Consider the following 17,903-nt stretch of genomic DNA (forward strand, 5'->3'; position numbering starts at 1 on the left):
AATGTGGCTCTCTGAGCTTCAAGCTGCACACTGTGGTCTACACAGCGAATTTCAGGCAAGGGCTATAAAGTGAATCACCTCCCACTCCCAACAACCTAAAACCTCAGAGGATTTCAGTCACGCCTGCTTTCCTCTGTCGTCCTTGTCTGCCTCAGAGTCCGCATGATGCTGTGGCCTCTCCAGTCGGGGAAGGCCATGGAGACAACTAACACACAGCTTCCAGCCTGGGGTTAGTCCTCCTGAGACTTCCTCAAAACGCCCAGTGGAGTAGACAGAGGCTGTGGCCTGGGACTTGCCCACGCTCCCTCTGCATGCAGGGTCTTGCCTTGGGTGCCAGTCACCGTCACTGAAAGAGGAACTCACTTCCTGTCCTCCCCTGAGCCACCTCTCCTCTGACTGGACTAAATCAAAGCAGGTCTTGCCACACCGCTTCAAGGAACTGGAAAATATCCACAGCAGAGAAATCTATTCACAGACCGTGTGTGCTTCACATCATCTGGGTGGGACTTCGGCTGCAGAAGACTGAGTTTTGTTCTAAGACCGTGTGGGTCTCAACCTTCCTAATGCCGCCACCCTTTAATATAGGTCCTTATGTGGTGCAGTGACCCCTCCAACCACCACCACAGAATCATTTCCTTGCTACTTCCCAGCTATAATCGTGTTACTATTATGAACTATAATGTAAATATCTGTCTTTTCTAATGGTCTTGGGTGGCCCTCTGTGAAAGGGTCATTCAGCCCCCAAATGGGTCATGGCCCACGGGTTGAGAATCACAGTCCAAAGGGCCACTGTCCTTGGGAACAGCAGATATCAAGAAATAGAGAATCTGAGGTGACAAAGGATCTGTGTCCACTTCTGGGAATCTGCAGTGTAGATATGAGTGTGAGAAAACGGGAGGTCTGGCCAGTTCCCAGCACACCCTAGGCTCGCCGGCCTTTTTTCTGTCTCAGTCTTGCTGTGCAAAACAGCAGTGACCAGGGCGCCTTTCACACTGAGAGATTATTCAGAAACATGGTGAGAGAAGAATAAGGCGCACACAAGATACAAATTCATTTTATTAACATTAACTTATAAGTTATCCAGTCCTGACAGTATGTTAAGAATCACCTTTTAAAAAGACAATATAGACATTCTCTATTGCCAGATGACAGAGGAGCCATGTGGTGAGGCGAGTCCCTGCATGGTCACCTCATTTTTTAGTCAAGCCAGTCCCAAGGTATGTACCTGGAATGTCATCAGGGTTCTCGATTTTCATGCAAACTTAGTGCCAGTTGATTTTGGCATTGTGCCTTCTACACAGGAGTTCTGTCAACTGTTATTTTGGAGGCAGCAGCGGGGGTAGTGAGCATGGGCCTCCGGTAACCTCAAGCGTTTTCTGAAATCTGGAATTGGCTGTCAGATTTTGAAAACAGAGCTTAGCATGGCTTACACAGCCTCCCCTCCCCTGCTCAGGGCGGGCCCTCAGAGCTGCAAGCAGTTTAGATCCTCGCCTGGCTCTGGATCCCTCCAGGGCTGTCTCATCTCACAGTAGTTTGGAAAGGGTCTCCAGGCCAGAAGATTACAATAACTACTACAACTACTGCTTTAAGACAGCTGTCAGGGTTCCTCTGCCACACAGCACGGAGGCTGTCTGCTTGTTTAAGGGTCTGAGCTGTGAGGTCATCACCACCCTGCGGGAGTGCTCTGCTGCTGAGGCCCCTGGGATGGCCACCTGGCACGCCCTTCCTGTTAGACAGCATCTTGGGAAGTGAAGTCCTTAGTCTTCATCATCAACTCCTAGGCCTCCTCGCCCACATTTAATCCCAGGGACAGAGCCACACACAGCACATTACAGTTTATAATTAAACAACTTTTAGAAGGCAGCCAAAGTCCAGACTGTAAGTGGGAGATATGAGGAGCACCACAAAATCAGTTCTGGTCCAAATGAATTAGCTTCCCGAAATTATCAACAGTCTACCAAGCCCTGTGATCTTTATCCACAGGGGGAAAGAAAATGGCAGATTTGTGAAAATAAGCCCTTTATGACAACTTTCTAGAGGGTAGAAATAGCATCTTTACGTGCATACAATTGGTCAGTGTTATATCTCTGGACAGTGCAAGGCCTCTAATCACAAACAATCATTTTAATTTAGATTAAACTCTTGAGATGCAGATTGGAGCACACCTGGAAACAAACCCTTCTGCAAATTAAAAATATCATTCAGCAGGAACTGTGACTTTTAACCAGTATGGATTTTAATAACCTAAATATTTTTTTTTAAAAAAAGAGTCCCTTCCTAGCATAGAAGTCAGAGGTGACTGTATTTTTAATATCAATGTATACATATGAGAATACCGACTATACCCAACTTCTGTCAACTACTCCAGCCGCATTAATAAACATACATAATACAAACTCTCACCTGACATCAGATTTCCTCACTTTTTAACATCTGTATGAATTCAGTGTCCTAGAAAGTGACTCCATTTTGTTTGATGTTTTTAAATTTTTGCTTTATCATCTTTCATCTTGTACAGGGGAAGGAAAAAAAAGGTGCAACTGAAAAAAATTTTTAATTTTGACATAGAGTCTCATCAGGTGAAATCTTTTGGATATTTCTCATGGGAGGTATCGAACCGTGAGCTTGCTGGCACTTGACTGGGGGGTCAGGTCACGGCACACGGCAGGCGGAAGCAGCTGAAGTTGCAGCGCCGGCCCTGCTGACTGCCCAGCTTTTGCCAAATACTGTTACAGCATGCACAGCCCTGGGCTTTAAACATCTCGGCCTTAGCCTAATTTTGGTGACACCCTTAAAAAAATAGTTTGTGATTAGAGTTTAAAGTTTTAGCAAAGAATTAGGGTAACTGCAGACAGGTCTCTGGCAAGGGTCAAAGGTCAGTGGTACACTGTGTTAGCCTAGAACACCTGTGGTCACGGTGTCAGCATCTTTAAACTTCAGGCTAAGAGAAGCACTACCCTGGCTAGGAGCACTTCCTAACTTTGGGTGGTCCTAGTGTATGGGGGTTGAGTCCCAGTAAATATAGTTAGAAAACACATCTCGGTGTTCCCAAAGCTGCGCCTCTGAAGTTGGAAGGGAAGCCATTCGGGTTCTTGCCTGTACAGTGGGTCTCTACAGACCCAGGATTTGATTTATTTATTGACTGATTGATTTTATTTTATTTTCAGGAGCCAGGATTTACTTCTTTTAATTTTTAGGAGCTAATAGCTGAAACTGTATTGAAATGCCATAAAGCTGTAAAACTTGTGGTAACAAACCCCACATGGCCGTTGGTGGCCGAGCGTGTCAGAGGGTCTCTGGTTCAGGATGTAGTGTCTTGACCTGCGGACCCTCGCCACAAGCCTGCCTCCCACTTTCATTGTCTGTCTGTCTCTGACACCTCAAATAGTCTCCAAAAGATATCTCTCCTTTCCAGGTTATTTATTTTTTCCCTTGACATGTTCTGGTTGCATGAGTCAACATGAAAACAGTTTGGGGGAAGGAATGATAATCTGCCTACATTTTGAAAAGCTGTTTCTCTGACATACTTAAATAGGCCATTGAAATGTTGCGTATTCTTATGTAGTCAACACAATTTTTAGATTTCCTTCCCCCAGCTGCGAGGATCGCAAACACTCAGGTCCTCAAGCACCTCAGATAAAAATCAACCTGCTTTCAAAAGGCAAGGTAGGTGCCTGGAGAAAAGCTCTTCGGTGTTTGCTGTCACCCTTTCCCTGTATTTCCTTTCGGTGCCTGTGTGCTTTTGTAGCATGCACACTCAGCACATCGTTTCCTGGGTCTTATGGTGAAGCGTCCCCTCTCCCGGTCTTTATTGTCTTAGCACGCGCATGACCAGAAGTGCATTCTTTGCCAAGTCTATGAAAGCTTCCTGTTACACATCCCCGCAGAGTCCTGGGGACAGCCGCTCTGATCCAGTTATGCGGTTTAGTGTGAGGGCTCTGAGCTCTGAAGCACTGAGGGCTAGCGCTCTGAGCCCATCGTGTTCTTGTGCCGAGAAGAAAACGTCCAGTTAACACTGGAGGTTTGAAAGTTTAATGACACCTTTTCGATTCTCCTTTTTAAGTCTGTTAAGTTTTTTCTTAGTCAGACTTAGCCAGCAGTGTGTGGCTTCCTGTCTCGCTGACCCGAATGCCACAATTCGAAGAAACAAATCCCAACCAACCATGACAGAGGCTGTAGTCAGCGTGTGAGACAAGTCCAAGGCCTATCTATTGATCGATTGATCAGACTCTCCCACCCCCTCCAGCCCCTCAGGCCGGCCGCTTCCGGGCACACGGAGAGTCTGTGCCCTATGCTGGTTTTTTTTTCCCCTAAGCTTGAATCTTCTCAAGCGTGCAAACACAGTTACAGATTGTTCTGGGAGCTAAACGGCTCAGCGTCTCAGCACTTGGTGTTTTTAGCTTCTCAACAATAGGCACTGTTCGCTCCCCCTCCATCCCTCAGCGATGAGGCGGGCATCAGATGAAAGGCTGGTCACGGCGTGCCCCATGGTGTCAGTGCGGTGGCATGTGATGGTTCACATGGGGTGTGTTTGATCCAAGGAAGCCCAGCCTTTGCTTGTTTTTCCTTTGCTCTGTCATCTGGGGGAGGGAGAGAGCATTCAGCTGGTTTTCTTAATTCCTCCCCAGTGCCACTGGCCACTGAGGTCTTGTTTTCTTTCCCAAGAGCCCACTGTCTGCTCCCGCATATGTTTACCACAAAAGAAATTATTTTGAAAAGTAAATTACGGTAACTAGAGGTATTGAGGAAGCGCAACCTTTCTGTTGTGTTCTTATCACCATTGCTGTGAGCGTTTAACTGCTACCAAGGGGCCGGGTGATATTCTGTTTTGTGAGTGTTCAGGACGTCATATGATAGATGGTTGGTCAGGATGTTGCCTTCGCAGCTATCAGGAAATACCTGCCTTTTCAAGGAGCTTGGCTATCTGAAGCCTGGCAGGAGATAAGGTCTATCTCTCAGAGCAAAGGGCTCCCTCCCTCTCTGTCTTTCCACAGAGTGAGAAATGCTTGCAGGGGTGCTGGGGGAGTCCCTGCTTGCTGAGATGCTGCACTGCACAATTGGGGAGGTTTCTTTCCTGGAGTTTCTGGGTCCCCTTGCTCACAGAGGTAAATGGCTCGAACCTCCACCCCCACCCCACCCCGCCCCTCAGCTCACCCCGTCCCTCCCCTCAGCTCACTGACCTGCTCCTTCAGCTCTGCCAGCTGCCCAGACAGCTGCTTCACCAGACTCATAGTAGACTCCAGCCTCTCTTGCAGGTTCCGGATCTCATTTTGCTCACTGTCACCTTCGTTGCTGACAAGTGACATGGCTCGCATCCGAGGAAACCAATCCAAATTCTTCTCCTAGGAGGAAATAAATGTGCAGGAACCAGACAGTAAGTGTGGGAGGGAGCCAGCGGCGCTACAAAGAATGGTTCCAGGTGTTATTGTTGGAATTTAAATCAGTGTCTCAATTAGGTGTGCCCACGCACATCTGTAATCCCAGCATTCTGGAAGCAGGAGGATTACTTGGACTTCAAGCCTAGAATGGGCTATATAGTGAATTTCAGGCCAGCCTGGGCTACATATCAGTATTGTCTCAAAGGAAAAAACAAAACAAAAAAACTCAAAACTGAATCTCTCTAAGTATATACACTAAAAGGTCCCTCTCTGGCTAGAGGCAGAAAGAGGCAGGATTGAAATCAAGAAGTTAAGACTCTGGTCCTCATGGTCCAAGAAAGACCTTGTCAACAGTGACTTCCTTCAAGGTCCCAGGTGGTCCTGGATGAAGCATCTGAGAACTACTGTGCAGCCTGTGGGCATCTAGTGATTCTGATGGAGGATGGGGTAGGGTCTGTGGTAGGCAAGAGAGGACTCTGTGTGTGTGTGTGTGTGTGTGTGTGTGTGCATGTGTATAAGAGAAGCATGAACTGCTCCTGAGCAGGAGGTTGGCATAAAAAAAGGTTTCTGTTCTAGCTACCCATGCTGGGTCCCTGCATATGTCCTCTGCTGAGGGTATTTTTTTTTTTTAAACCAGCGCTGTGGCCCGTGACTCCATGTGGGGAAGAGGGGAGTGGAAGAGCACAGCCAGGGGTTATTCTATCTGTTCCCTTTGGAAGGACTGTATTACAGTGGGGTGATTTCCCCAGATGGCAATCAGCTGGCACCGCTTCTGCTATTTTCTGGGCAGACTGGGTGTGCCCTCTGTGTGTTTCTCCTCCCTTGTGGTCGATGCCCATATGTCTCAAGCTCTGCCTGACTGTCAAACACCAGAGAGCCACAGCATATAAATTAGCATATATTTTTCAACCTTCATTTACTGCAGAGGAAACAGTAAAGTGCCCCCATCTCCAGCAGGTTAATCACCCATGTCAGAGCTGGGGATCCTAAGCCTGTGCACCTCAGATCTTATGGGTGTATCCCCCCTACCTGCCACCCCTGCAGGGGGCTTCTGATAACAGCTCATTGGGGAATTGGCTGAGAAAACCTTTCCCCAGCAGCCTCCAACCACAGGGCCATCAGAGCTGCAGGGGAGGATCTTTGCATTGCCATTCTATCTTGACCTTACTGGCCTTGGCATGGTGTGTGTGTGTGTGTGTGTGTGTGTGAGAGAGAGAGAGAGAGAGAGAGAGAGAGAGAGAGAGAGAGAGAGAGAGAGAGAGAGAGAGACAGAGACAGAGAGGGAGGGAGGGACGGAGAGAGAGAGACTGCCAGTGTCAGTTCTTCTCCAGTTGGGTCCTGGGGCTCAAATGCTCAGCTTTGGCAGCAGCACTCTGGCCTGTTAGCTTTCTCTCTGGCCCAGGAAAATGGAGTTTGGCCTGAACTCCTCTGCAGTCAGGGATGATATAATGTTCCTGCAACTGTATGAATGCCTACTGTTGCAGACCTATAGTTAAAATGGCGAAGGCAGCGACCTTGACATCATCCATTTTCTATCACAGTGAAAATATCAGAATTTGCAGATGCTCAGGACAAATCCTGCAGGGTCCCTGACAACCTGAACGTGACTGACTAATCCCTGCGATGGCTTAGTTGCCTTCAGGCAATGAGCCAGCTAACTTCTGAGATGGCTGTGTAGGAGTGACAACCCCTATCAGACTTTAGAGGAGACCGGAGAGCAGAGAGGACAGCTAGAAAGCTGCCTTTGCTAAGAGGCTAAAGGTATGATAAGTTTTTTCATGTCAGAGTCCTAGAATTCCCTGTCTCTTCTTGTGTGTGTGTGTGTGTATGTGTGTGTGTGTGTGTGAGTGTGTGTGTGTGTGTGTGTGTGTGTGTGTGAGAGAGAGAGAGAGAGAGAGAGAGACAGAGAGAGAGAGAGAGAGAGAGAGAGGTAAACAGATGGCCACCACTGGGGTCTTCCAGAGGAGAAACTGTGTCTGGGACAGGAGATGGGATGGGAAAAGCTCAGGGGGTTAAAATAAAGGCTTTCCATATAACTCCATTCCTCTTTATGTGTGAATAAGAATATATAACAAATCAAGGAAAGGGGTAGAACTGAGACTATTAAGAGAAATAATCCAGATTCAAAGATGAATATGGAGTGTTTTCTATCATAGGAAGAATCTAGAGTTAAGTTTAGATTCTTAGATATCTACATACACATATATGTCCATATACATACACGAAGGCAGAAAGTGGACCATGAGAGGGAGATAAGACAGGGTGGGGCTTTAAGAGGGTAGTGGGCACATGTGACTGCAAGAAAGGCAGTTTGCCAGGGCCAGAAATGTTGGGGTGCATCAGGTGACACAGGGTCAGGTGATCCTAAACTGAGAGAAAGTAAAAATGTCACTTCTGGGGTCAGAGGCACAATGTCCTCAGCCAAAGAGAACATAAGATAGAGTATGTGAAACCATCTCCTCAGAAAGGCTCCTACCCGGCTGGGTCAGTCATGTTCAACGCTGCCTGCTCTTCAGGAAACAACAGCAGCTCTCTCTCAGCAGCAGCTGCTGGAGCTGTGGGGCCACGGGACTCTTGGTCTCTGCTCTGTCTGCATTGGTCCCTTTGTTTACTCATTCCTTTCATAATTCCCGCTTGTGACTCCTGTGCCAGTGCTAGGCACCAGGAAACAATGGTAAGTAACACCCAGCCCTTTAATCCCCAGCCAGTCACAGATGTCAAAGGCCAGGAGAAGCTATGGTTTGAGGTGCCAGGGAGCAAAGATGGTCTGTCTCTGCTCTCTGGGCTCCATTCTCTCTCTTTACCCCCTTTGGATTTTCTGGCTTCTCTATTTGTCAGGTTTTTCTCTCTACTGATATGTCAACTGACCATATCTGAAATGATAGTATAGGGGTAACTGTACAATGTTTTAAGTTAGGACATGCTGAGATCCTCGTCCCTTATTCTAAGCAGGGAAGCTAGACTTCCATCCTCAACTCCCACCCACACCTGCTGTACCCACTTGGCCTTTTTTCTAGACAGGCACTAGATTTATACTTTCAACTCTACCCATACCCATGACCTTAAGTCTCACTCTCCCCTCTAAAGAGGGGCATTACACCTACACATATAACTCTACCCACCCCTGGGCCTGCCTCTACTCACCCATTCTTCAAGGGTTTCAAGACTAGCATTGCCACATCCACCAGGAACTATTGCCTAAAGAAAACTTCTGACTCCTCACAGTTGAAGCTTAGCGTGAGCATCTTCTAACTCTACAGAAAGTCTACTCTAGGTTTAGAAACCTCACTGAGCTTGAGCCAAGATGACTTATGATACCCCCAAACACTGGGCCCTTAGCCCCACACAGCAGCTGGTCAATTATCTGAAAGATTGAAGTAATAGGGCCAAGTGCTTCAGCCACCCACTCAACACAAAAGGCAAGGTTTCTACAAACACTACCAGATGCCTAGATCCCATCACAAACACGAATAAGCAAACAGTAAATATCTACCAAAAATTAGTTCTCCCACTGTAATGTCCCCTGAGAAGAGTGACTTAGATGACACACAAGATAATGGTTCAAGAAGAAATAATAAAAAATGATCAACGAATTCAAAGAGATGAATGCCAGATTGAAAGATTGCAAAAAACAGTTAAATAAAATAACAAAAACAATTCAAGACATGAAAACAGAATTCAATAGAGAGATAGAATCTCTTAAGAAAAGCCAAAATGAAATGAACCTTGAATGCAAAATTTGTAATTTCTAACAAAAAAATTTAGAGGAAAGTTTATCAAGAGATTGGATCAGATGGAAGAGAGAATTATCAACTCTGCAAGACAAAATAGAGAAATTGATCACTTGGACAAAGAAAATGTAAAACTTCAGAAACCCTAAGAACAGAGCGCATAGGAACTCAACTCTATAAAAAGCTCAAACCTTCAGAATAAGTATAGAAGGAAAAGAGACCCGGGTCAAAGGAAACAAAAATATTTTCAGTAAAATTATAGAATAAAATGTCCCCAATTTAAGAAGAGATGCCTATCAAAGTCTAAGAGACATACAGAACACCAAATAGACAGGGCCAGAAAAGAAATTCTCTATGTCACATAATAGTCAAAACAGAGAAAAGATATTGAAAGTGACAAGAAAAAAAATCAAGTCTCATACAAAAGCAGAACCACAAGAGCAACAGTTGATTTTCCAGTGAAGACTATGAAAAGGACTGGACCCATGCTCTAGAAGGTATGAAAGACTATGGATGCCAGCACAGACTTCTATACCCAGTGAAACTGTCAGGTTTGAAGAACAGGATAAACCTGTACAGAAAGGTGCAAAAACAGCTACAGAACACTGAATCAAAAGAGGTCTGAAAGAATAGCATATAATTAACAAAATGACAGAAATTGATATACATTGCTCAAGAATAGCTCTTACTATTAAATGATAATGAAATTAATTTGGTCTTAACTCTTCCAATAGATAGAAACAGAATAACTGACTGGATCAGAAACAGGATTCATCTTTTTGCTGTCTTCTGGGTCAGTGATAGACACTACCTCAGGGACAGAGGATCCAAGTAAATGAAACCAAGACTCATGCAGGTGTAGCTAGTCTAATATTTGGCAGAATAGACTTTAAAACTAATCACAAGAGAGACATGGGATTCTTTATCCTTATTACAGGAAAACCACAATGGAGGATATTTCAATTCTAAACATATATGCACTAAACATCAGCGCACCCAGTGTCATAAAAGGAACACCATTGAACTTAAAAACACAGATCAACCCCAGCACAGTGCTAATAATAGGTGATTTCAATACTCCATTCTTACAAACACACAGTCATTTGGACAAAAGGAGGAAACTGTGAAGTTCAATCACATCAAATAATCCTAGCAGACATCTTCAGATCATCCCATCTAAAAACTAAAGTACATAGTTCTACTCTGTGGCCCAAGGCATTTTTACAAAATTTACAAAATAGATTACCATGCAAGTCTCAGCAAATATAGGAAAATTGAAATTACATCCTGAATTTTATCTGATTGCTATGGATATCAATAATAATAGAAATGACAGAAACTTATGAGAGCTGAACAACACACTTCTGAATAAAAGTTGGGTAAAGAAATCAAGAAGGCTATTTGCAAATTCTTAGAACACAGCATAGCAAAACCTGTAAGACATGATGGAAGCCACCACAGGACAAAAGTCTACAACCTGATGTGCTTATATCAAAAACATTAGAGATCTCAAGTCAAAAATGAAGTGATGCAGCCAAAGGCCTTGGAAACATAAGAGTAAACAACAAGAAAGAATAGATTGGAAGAGACACTCAAACCACAGCTGAAATTAATGACAGAATGAAAGTAAAAACAAAGATTAAATGAAACAGTTATTTGAAGAGACTGATAAACCTTTAGCCCAAGTAACCAAAAGAATTAGAGAGGATCCAATTTAGAGAAGAAATGGGAGGCACTATAAGAGACATTGAAGAACTTCAGAGACTTACTCAAATATACTTTAAAAATCTATATTCCACCAAACTGGAAAGTGTAAAAGAAATGGATGAACTACCAAAATAAAATAAAGATGATTTAAATGAGTTAAGTAGACCCTTTACATGCAATGAGATGTCAGTAATTAAAAATCTCCCAACTAAAAAGCCCAGGCCAGATGAAGTCATTGTAGAAGTCTACTAGACCGTTAAAGAAAATGAAAATTCTCAATAAAATACTGTCAAAACTAATCAGAAAGACTGTCCACCATGATTGAGTCACTTTCATCCCAGAGATGCAGGGGTGGTTCAAGAAACTTAATCCATCACACAAATAGCAACCACATGGTCACCACTCTAGCTGTAGAAAAGGTCTTTGGCAAAAAATCCAACATCCATTCACAATAAAAGTCCTGGAGAGAGGAGGATAAAGGGTACAAGCTCAATATAATAAAGGCAGCACATAGGAGCTCTCAGACAACACTTCCTAAACAGAGAAAAACTCCAAGTAACTCCACTGGAGCCAGGGACACAAACAGGCCAGCAGGGTGAGTTGGACCCAGTTGGATGCACCAGGCCTATGCTTCCGGCTAACACAGTCGTCTGATTTCACTACACATGGCAGATCTTGTGGTCATGCACATGGTTATCAGATTCCCAGGCTGATGCTGGTTAGTCAATATGATATCATTTCCTCATTTCACCAGAAACGAATACATGTGACCACAGGATAGCCTAAAGCCAGGGAGGAAGATTAGCTTCCAGACTTTTAGGCTGCGGGGTTGATCCCTCCTAATAACTCAGTGAGGTGCAGGTCTTCTAGAGGCTTCTAAAATGCAAGACTCATAGATGAACTTGTCGTTCCTGACACGTTCGCTTAGGACCCATAATCCTCTTGCCAGGGATAATTTTTATAATAGTGTGTTTGTCTAGGAGACTGCAGGAGCAATAGGCAGAAGTCAAAAGAATCAGAGTCCTTTTAGTAGCAGGTCGGCGTGACCCATTATGTCTATAGCTGTTCAGTCATAGACTGTCAGCGTCACTTAGAGACCCTGTGTAGTGTTCACATTTGGTGTTCTCAGGTGATGCTTTGTTCCTGGAGCAGAGATGGTACTGTACAATGGAAGGGAACCAATTGGAGAGGTGGGACACCTGGGGACTTTGACTTCTCCATAACTGAGAGCACCTACTGTACAGGGCAGGTGGGTATCTACTGTCCAAGTCTCAGTTTGCTTCTCTGGGAAACGCCCTAGGCATGTCCATACCTTTCCCTGCCCCCTGTTTCGTGAGCTGTGAATGCAAGGTAAAGCTTTGAAATCCAGGTTGCTGCAAATAGACTTAAGCCTGCCAAAGCTCAAACATAGAGTTAAGGCTGGAAGCAGCCTGGAATCAAAGCCCAAGCCAGCATGCATATGTTTTGCTGTGTCACAATGAGACTAAGAAGTAATGAGACTGGTTTGGGCCAACCAAACATTGAGAATTTGTCTTTTAAAGAAGCTATTAGCATTTATGAAACATCACCTGTATGTATGTAAGCTGGAAAGGAATGAAGTTCTGACCTTCTGAAACATGGCCACAGATCCCACCTTGCCTTCTGAGTGCCTGGCATTTAGTTCTGCTGCGGCTGATACCCACAATTCCACACAGGGTTAATATGATCTTACTCCATGGCCTGCAACAGGAAGCAAGCTTCCTTACTTATCCAAGGCCACTGAAGGGTGAGTGGCTGAGCCAGGCTTTGGTTCTCTGAAAGTCCCCCTGCCTTTCCTGGACTGCTCTCTGTGTCTGATGGACACGCTGGCACTTGGCTGCTACAGAAGCTGGGGTACAGGATTGCAGGCTTAGGGCCTGGCCCAGCTAAAGAGGGAGCTCAATCCAGAGACTCACTGAAACTAAACAGAAACAAGGCTAGGAGGTGGCTCAGCTTCTAGGTTCTTACCGATATGCATGCCCTAGATTCAGTCCTCAGCTTCAGAAAGCCCAGCTTCTAAACTCAGTGGGAAAAACCAAATGATACAGGGACGATTACAACTGGACTCTTACATTACTTTTCCAGGGTCTGCTAAATGTTCATTTACTAAAGATCAGGAGCACATGTCCTGTCAGTATTGAGACACAGATCCACAGACAGGTGAGGAGGGAAAGTGCTGGGATTTGGTGGAGTTTGGCAGAGGGTTTTCAAGTATCACTGCTGGCAGGCAGCACACAGAATGCACTCCGTTCTGCAGCTGAGTACCAGCTAACCATCTGATGCCCCCGATCCAGCTTCCACTCGCTAAGGCTGCGCTGCGGGGCTCCCATGATTCCACATTCATAGTTACCATCCTAAACTGCTCTGTGTTTCTTACTAGATTTTCCACCATACAGTTCATTTGCAAAAGTACCACAGTTGCCAAGTGAAGTGACCGACGGCCGCATGAGTCCCTTTACCGCATGGTTTGAGGAGTAAACCCGCCATCCTCGGGTGGCAACTGGCAGCTGTCTTGAGATAAGAGGTGAGGTGACTCCCAGGAGGGTAAAGGGGGAAACTTCAAAGGATGAAGCCACCCTTAGGACTTGGCTGAGCACAAGAGAGAGAGAAAGGAGATAGTGGAAGATTGTGGAAGCAGGAGGCTGCCTGGAATAATGACCTCAAGCTGAACATAACTTTAACATGCCTAGCCACGGAGACATCCGGCTTCAGAGGGCGGGAATCACAGCCTTTTGCCACAGCGCAGTTTCGTGCATGTGTAACGGGGAAGGCATCACTCATTAGAAGTTCTGACTAATAATAAGCTCCCCATGTTTAAGCTAAGACCACTTAGGGTTTCATATACTTGACATACTCTATGGTTTTCCTAAAGAATTTCTCTGATTAACTGATTTTATGATTAATTGATTACTTACCCAATAGGATACTTTGAAAGTCAAAACAAAGCCAAAATATTTTCTATATAAAGAGGAACTCAGCCATCAACCAAGGGGTACACGTGGCTCCAGCTGCATATGTAGCAGAGGATTGCCTTGTCAGGCATCAACGGGAGGAGAGGTCCTTGGTCCAATGAAGGCTTGATAGATGCCCCAGTATAGGGGAATCGAGGGCAGGGAGGTGGGAGTGGGATGGGTGGAGGAACACCCTCATAAGAGTAGGGGGAGGGAGGATTAGATAGGGGCTATCTGGGAGGGGGGAAACTGGGAAAGGGGATAACATTTAAAATGTAAATAAAGAATATATCCAATTTTTTTTTTTAAAGAAAAACTTGGTTCTGACATAGAATGGAACTAGTCAGATGCACTCTTACAATGCTTTGTTTTTATTGGCTGTCGGACACAGGTACTCAGTCTTGGTAGGAACACAGAGCCTGCCTGGGAGGTTTAACATGTTTACCCACTCTTTATCTGCTTCCAGTTGAAGTCTGGCCTTTTCAGTAAGACTGCATCACCTTCAGGGTTGATGGTGTGCACATACACCTTACAGTTGCCACAAGGGCATGACCACTTTCTAAGCACGTCTCCATCATTTTGCTTTAGTTCATTCACGTTTCCTTCCCAGCCCCAGCTCCCTCTCCAGGTCTACCGACTGAAGCTAGGTACTGTCCTGCAATAAACAGTTTGATGGGTCTTTTTTTTCTGGTTCCTATGATGATAGACACAAAACTTTACAATTTCTTGGGTGACAAAGGTGAGTTTGCTCTCGGGAGCCCCAGGATTACATCTGGTTTTGTCCTAATGAGCTGACTCAAGGTGGGTTCCTAGGATGACAAAGCACACATGATCCCAGAGGTGGGATTTCCAGACAACCCAACCTCTGCACTAATGATCGAGTTCAATCCTGTGGCCAGTGACCCAACCAGGTCTAAGCGCAAGCACTCTGGTGAAACTGTGCTGGCTGACAAAGGGCAAGATGCAGAGGGTTGGACGGCTCTGTGCTCCCTCAGACGGCACCCACACGTGCTCCTGTGTGGCTCCTCATCTGTATTCTTTATGACAGAAAGGTGCAGTCAGTAGTCAGAATAGTGGGTTGTAAGTTCTTTGAGTAGTTATAGAAAATTATTAACTTGACCAAATGGAGGCAGCCCCAAAATTTATAGTCAGCCATTCGGAATGTAGGTAGCCTGGGGACCCTAAAAGAACAGCTCCAGTTGGATATCTTTCTGGGGGTCCTCCCCTGGGACTTGTGGGGTTTGTATTACCTAGAGGTGGCTGTGCTCAAAGCCAACCACAATTCATAAGTTGGGGTAGAAACTGGCCGGCCTGGATTTAAGTAGTCACCAGCTCACCAGCTCCGACTGTGCCAGCTGCTGTGCTGGCATGAGAGAAAGAACATGAGGGAGAGATGGTAAAGAAATGGTGGCAGGTGGTTCTGGTCGCTGAGCTAGCTGGGCACTTGGCTTGTGGTTGCTGGTCTGAGATCCACAGAGGAACTAATAAATGGCAGTGTCGCAGAGAGCCACAGAGGAAGGGACAACGCAGCTGTAGCTGCTGCAGCTCAGACATGATCCCACGAGGCAGAGAGGTTTCCCTGTGCAGTGCTCCCTGGAGAGGTGCTTTTTGTTTTACCTTATTCACTAAGGTCTCTTGCATCCTCACTGACTGCCTGACAAGAACTGGAATCCACCCATCAGCCTGCCAGAGCTTTGAGTGTCCTCTGCCCATTTCCTCATCAGGACTGAATTTTCTGTATTATACATATTGATGATGCTGGTACTTACTCCTCTAAAACTAAAGCACCAGCAGCGCATGTGCACACACACACACACACACACACACACACACACGAAGGCAGACAGTGTGCATCTTTATTTCTCTCATTCTTTCTGAAGAGAGACGGGGGAGGCAGATGACCCGCCTGCTCAGTCCTTGTCTTTCTCACATTCCAGGCACTACCTGTCCCACACGAACAGTGACCAAGGTAAAAACTGCAGCCCCTAGATGAAGGACTCTTTGGTTGCAGTGCTAAGAAAGCTGTCGGTGGCTGGAGAGGCAGTCAGTGACTCCCCCTTTCACCGCTCAAGAAGTGTTTGATCGTTCTGACAGTAGGTAGATAACACCCAGCTTGCAGGCTTCCTACGGATTTAAGAACATGCTGAGTGGAGATAGTGTGTATGTGTGGGGGGGAGTGTGAAGAAAACTTGTGTTCACATTCTGCTTCTGGGGGTGGGAGGAGGAGTAGGCGGAGTTGGGGCAGGCCGGCTAGGTGTGTCATGTGGCACCATATGGTTACTACGGCAAAGTACCCAGAGAGTGGGAGGCATGCTCTGTCACCGGCTCATGGGATTATGACGGTTCCCAAATTAACGTATTTTCAGAGACAAGAACAAGGAGTCACCCTGACATGCCCTTTGCAATTTCCCCATGCCACTTGCAACTTGGGACTTTCAGAGGGTTCCCTGTCTACCCGCCTCCATTCTCTGCTAGCTAATTTGGGATGAGACCAGTTATTTCTTCTGTGTCCCCTAAATAGTTAAAAAAAAAAAAACCCAAACAAACAAATTTTGAAAACATTCCTTGTTGCCACACTTTCAAAATCTACTCTTGAGAAAGCCACCATGGGGTGCGAGTGTTCTATTTATGTCCCCCTTCTTCATAAGGGTTTTCTGATTAAGCTTCGTAAGGAAAGAGGGCTCTCCAAACAGTCAGCAGACCTGACCTATTCACATATTGGGAGCATTGCTTTAGAAGGAAAGTTGAGGCTTTGTTCTGGGGCACACATGCTGGGGTTCCCCCTGTGCTTCCTCTGTTGTTCAAGATGTCCAGAGTGTTCTCCAAGAGTTACTTGCAGTCCCCCCAGTTAGAGGAGTCTGAGCTCTGAGAGGATTCTCATCACACAGGGAGGACTGCTGGAAGCCCAGACCTTGAGCCATGTGTGGCTCTGTCACAACCTCATACTTGCAAATTAGGTTCTAGGAGATGTCTGCCCTTTGGCCCAGTTTGTGGCTTCTGTGTGAAGATTGTGAATGCATAGCTACTTCTGAGCTGACAGGGCTCTTTAGTGGCCTCACAAGTAGGAGTTATTAGAATTTAAAATTTATCATCAGAATGGAAAATGGATTGTGTCACCAGTGTTAGCAGCCAAGACGTCCCAGGCCTCGTGGAACTCACTTTTCTCTTCTGCTCCCCAGCCAGAGAGCCTCACCCGGCAGGCTCGGGCACTTCTTTGGCTTCATTTTACTGGAATTGGCGCCATCTTTGTGTGATCGCCATCAATATTTTATAAAAGGCATTGTAATTAGTGCTTCAAAAGTTAATATTTTGCAGGCCTGGAGAAATGACTCAGTGGTTAAGAGCACTTGCTGATTTTCCAGGGGACCATGGTTCATCTCCCAGGTGCTCATTTGGTGGCTGATAAACATCTGCAACGGCAGTTCCAGGGGATCCGACGCCCTCTTCTGGCCTCATGGGCACCAGGCACACATGAAATGCATAGACATGTATGCAGATAAAACATCCATACACATAGAATGAGTTTTTAAATTAATTTGTTTTTCTTTCTTCCTTTTTTTTATAATTAGCATGCTTGTTTATCCTACACAGTGCCATGAACAGCATCATGTTTGGCTGCGCTGGACATCGGGTAGATGGGCTAAGGCTTGGTCCTCATCTGCCCAGCATCACCTAAGAGAAGGCTAAGGCTTGGTCCCTCATCAGAGCACACGGATTCTGCCACACACACTCTTCTCCACTCTTCAGAATAACCTTTCACTCCCACCTTGCCCTGTTGCCTCCTAATTCCTTTTCAGTTCCCTTAAAGATCTGGTGAAGACTCGGTGCTACAACTGCTTGTCATCATATAGTTGGCACACAGTGACTAACTAGTTCAGGAATAATGGTAACATAATTATGGTGACCTAAGATACAGGTATATTTCAGGCAGCATGGTATAAAGTCTCTTCCCTTTCCCCTCTTTCCCCCTTTGCTTCTCCTTTCTCTTCCCCTTCCTTCCCTTCTTTCCTGTCTACTCTGGGGGCTCAAACCTAGGGCTTCATATACACCTGGCAAGTGTTCTACCCCAGAACCACTACTATTATGGGATTCTTTGAGTAACAGATTCATTAGGCACA

At 45.6% G+C, this 17,903-nt stretch overlaps 1 protein-coding gene across 1 annotated transcript in view; it reads right to left on the reverse strand.

The window, feature by feature from the left end:
* Positions 1 to 1,038: 1,038 nt before the first annotated feature.
* The window catches only part of Itpr2 (inositol 1,4,5-trisphosphate receptor type 2), a 410,062-nt gene continuing 393,197 nt past the window's right edge, over positions 1,039 to 17,903 (reverse strand). Inside the window, exons 56-57 of the mRNA XM_052175272.1 lie at positions 5,181 to 5,342; positions 1,039 to 4,580 (exon numbers count right to left, since the gene is read on the reverse strand). Coding sequence (XP_052031232.1) covers positions 4,494 to 4,580; positions 5,181 to 5,342 — 249 coding nt within the window. The 3' untranslated portion in view covers positions 1,039 to 4,493. The remainder of the gene's footprint in view (positions 4,581 to 5,180; positions 5,343 to 17,903) is intronic.

The sequence above is a fragment of the Apodemus sylvaticus genome, chromosome 2 (genome assembly GCF_947179515.1).
Source record: "Apodemus sylvaticus chromosome 2, mApoSyl1.1, whole genome shotgun sequence".
In the NCBI taxonomy this organism is placed as follows: Eukaryota; Metazoa; Chordata; class Mammalia; order Rodentia; family Muridae; genus Apodemus; species Apodemus sylvaticus.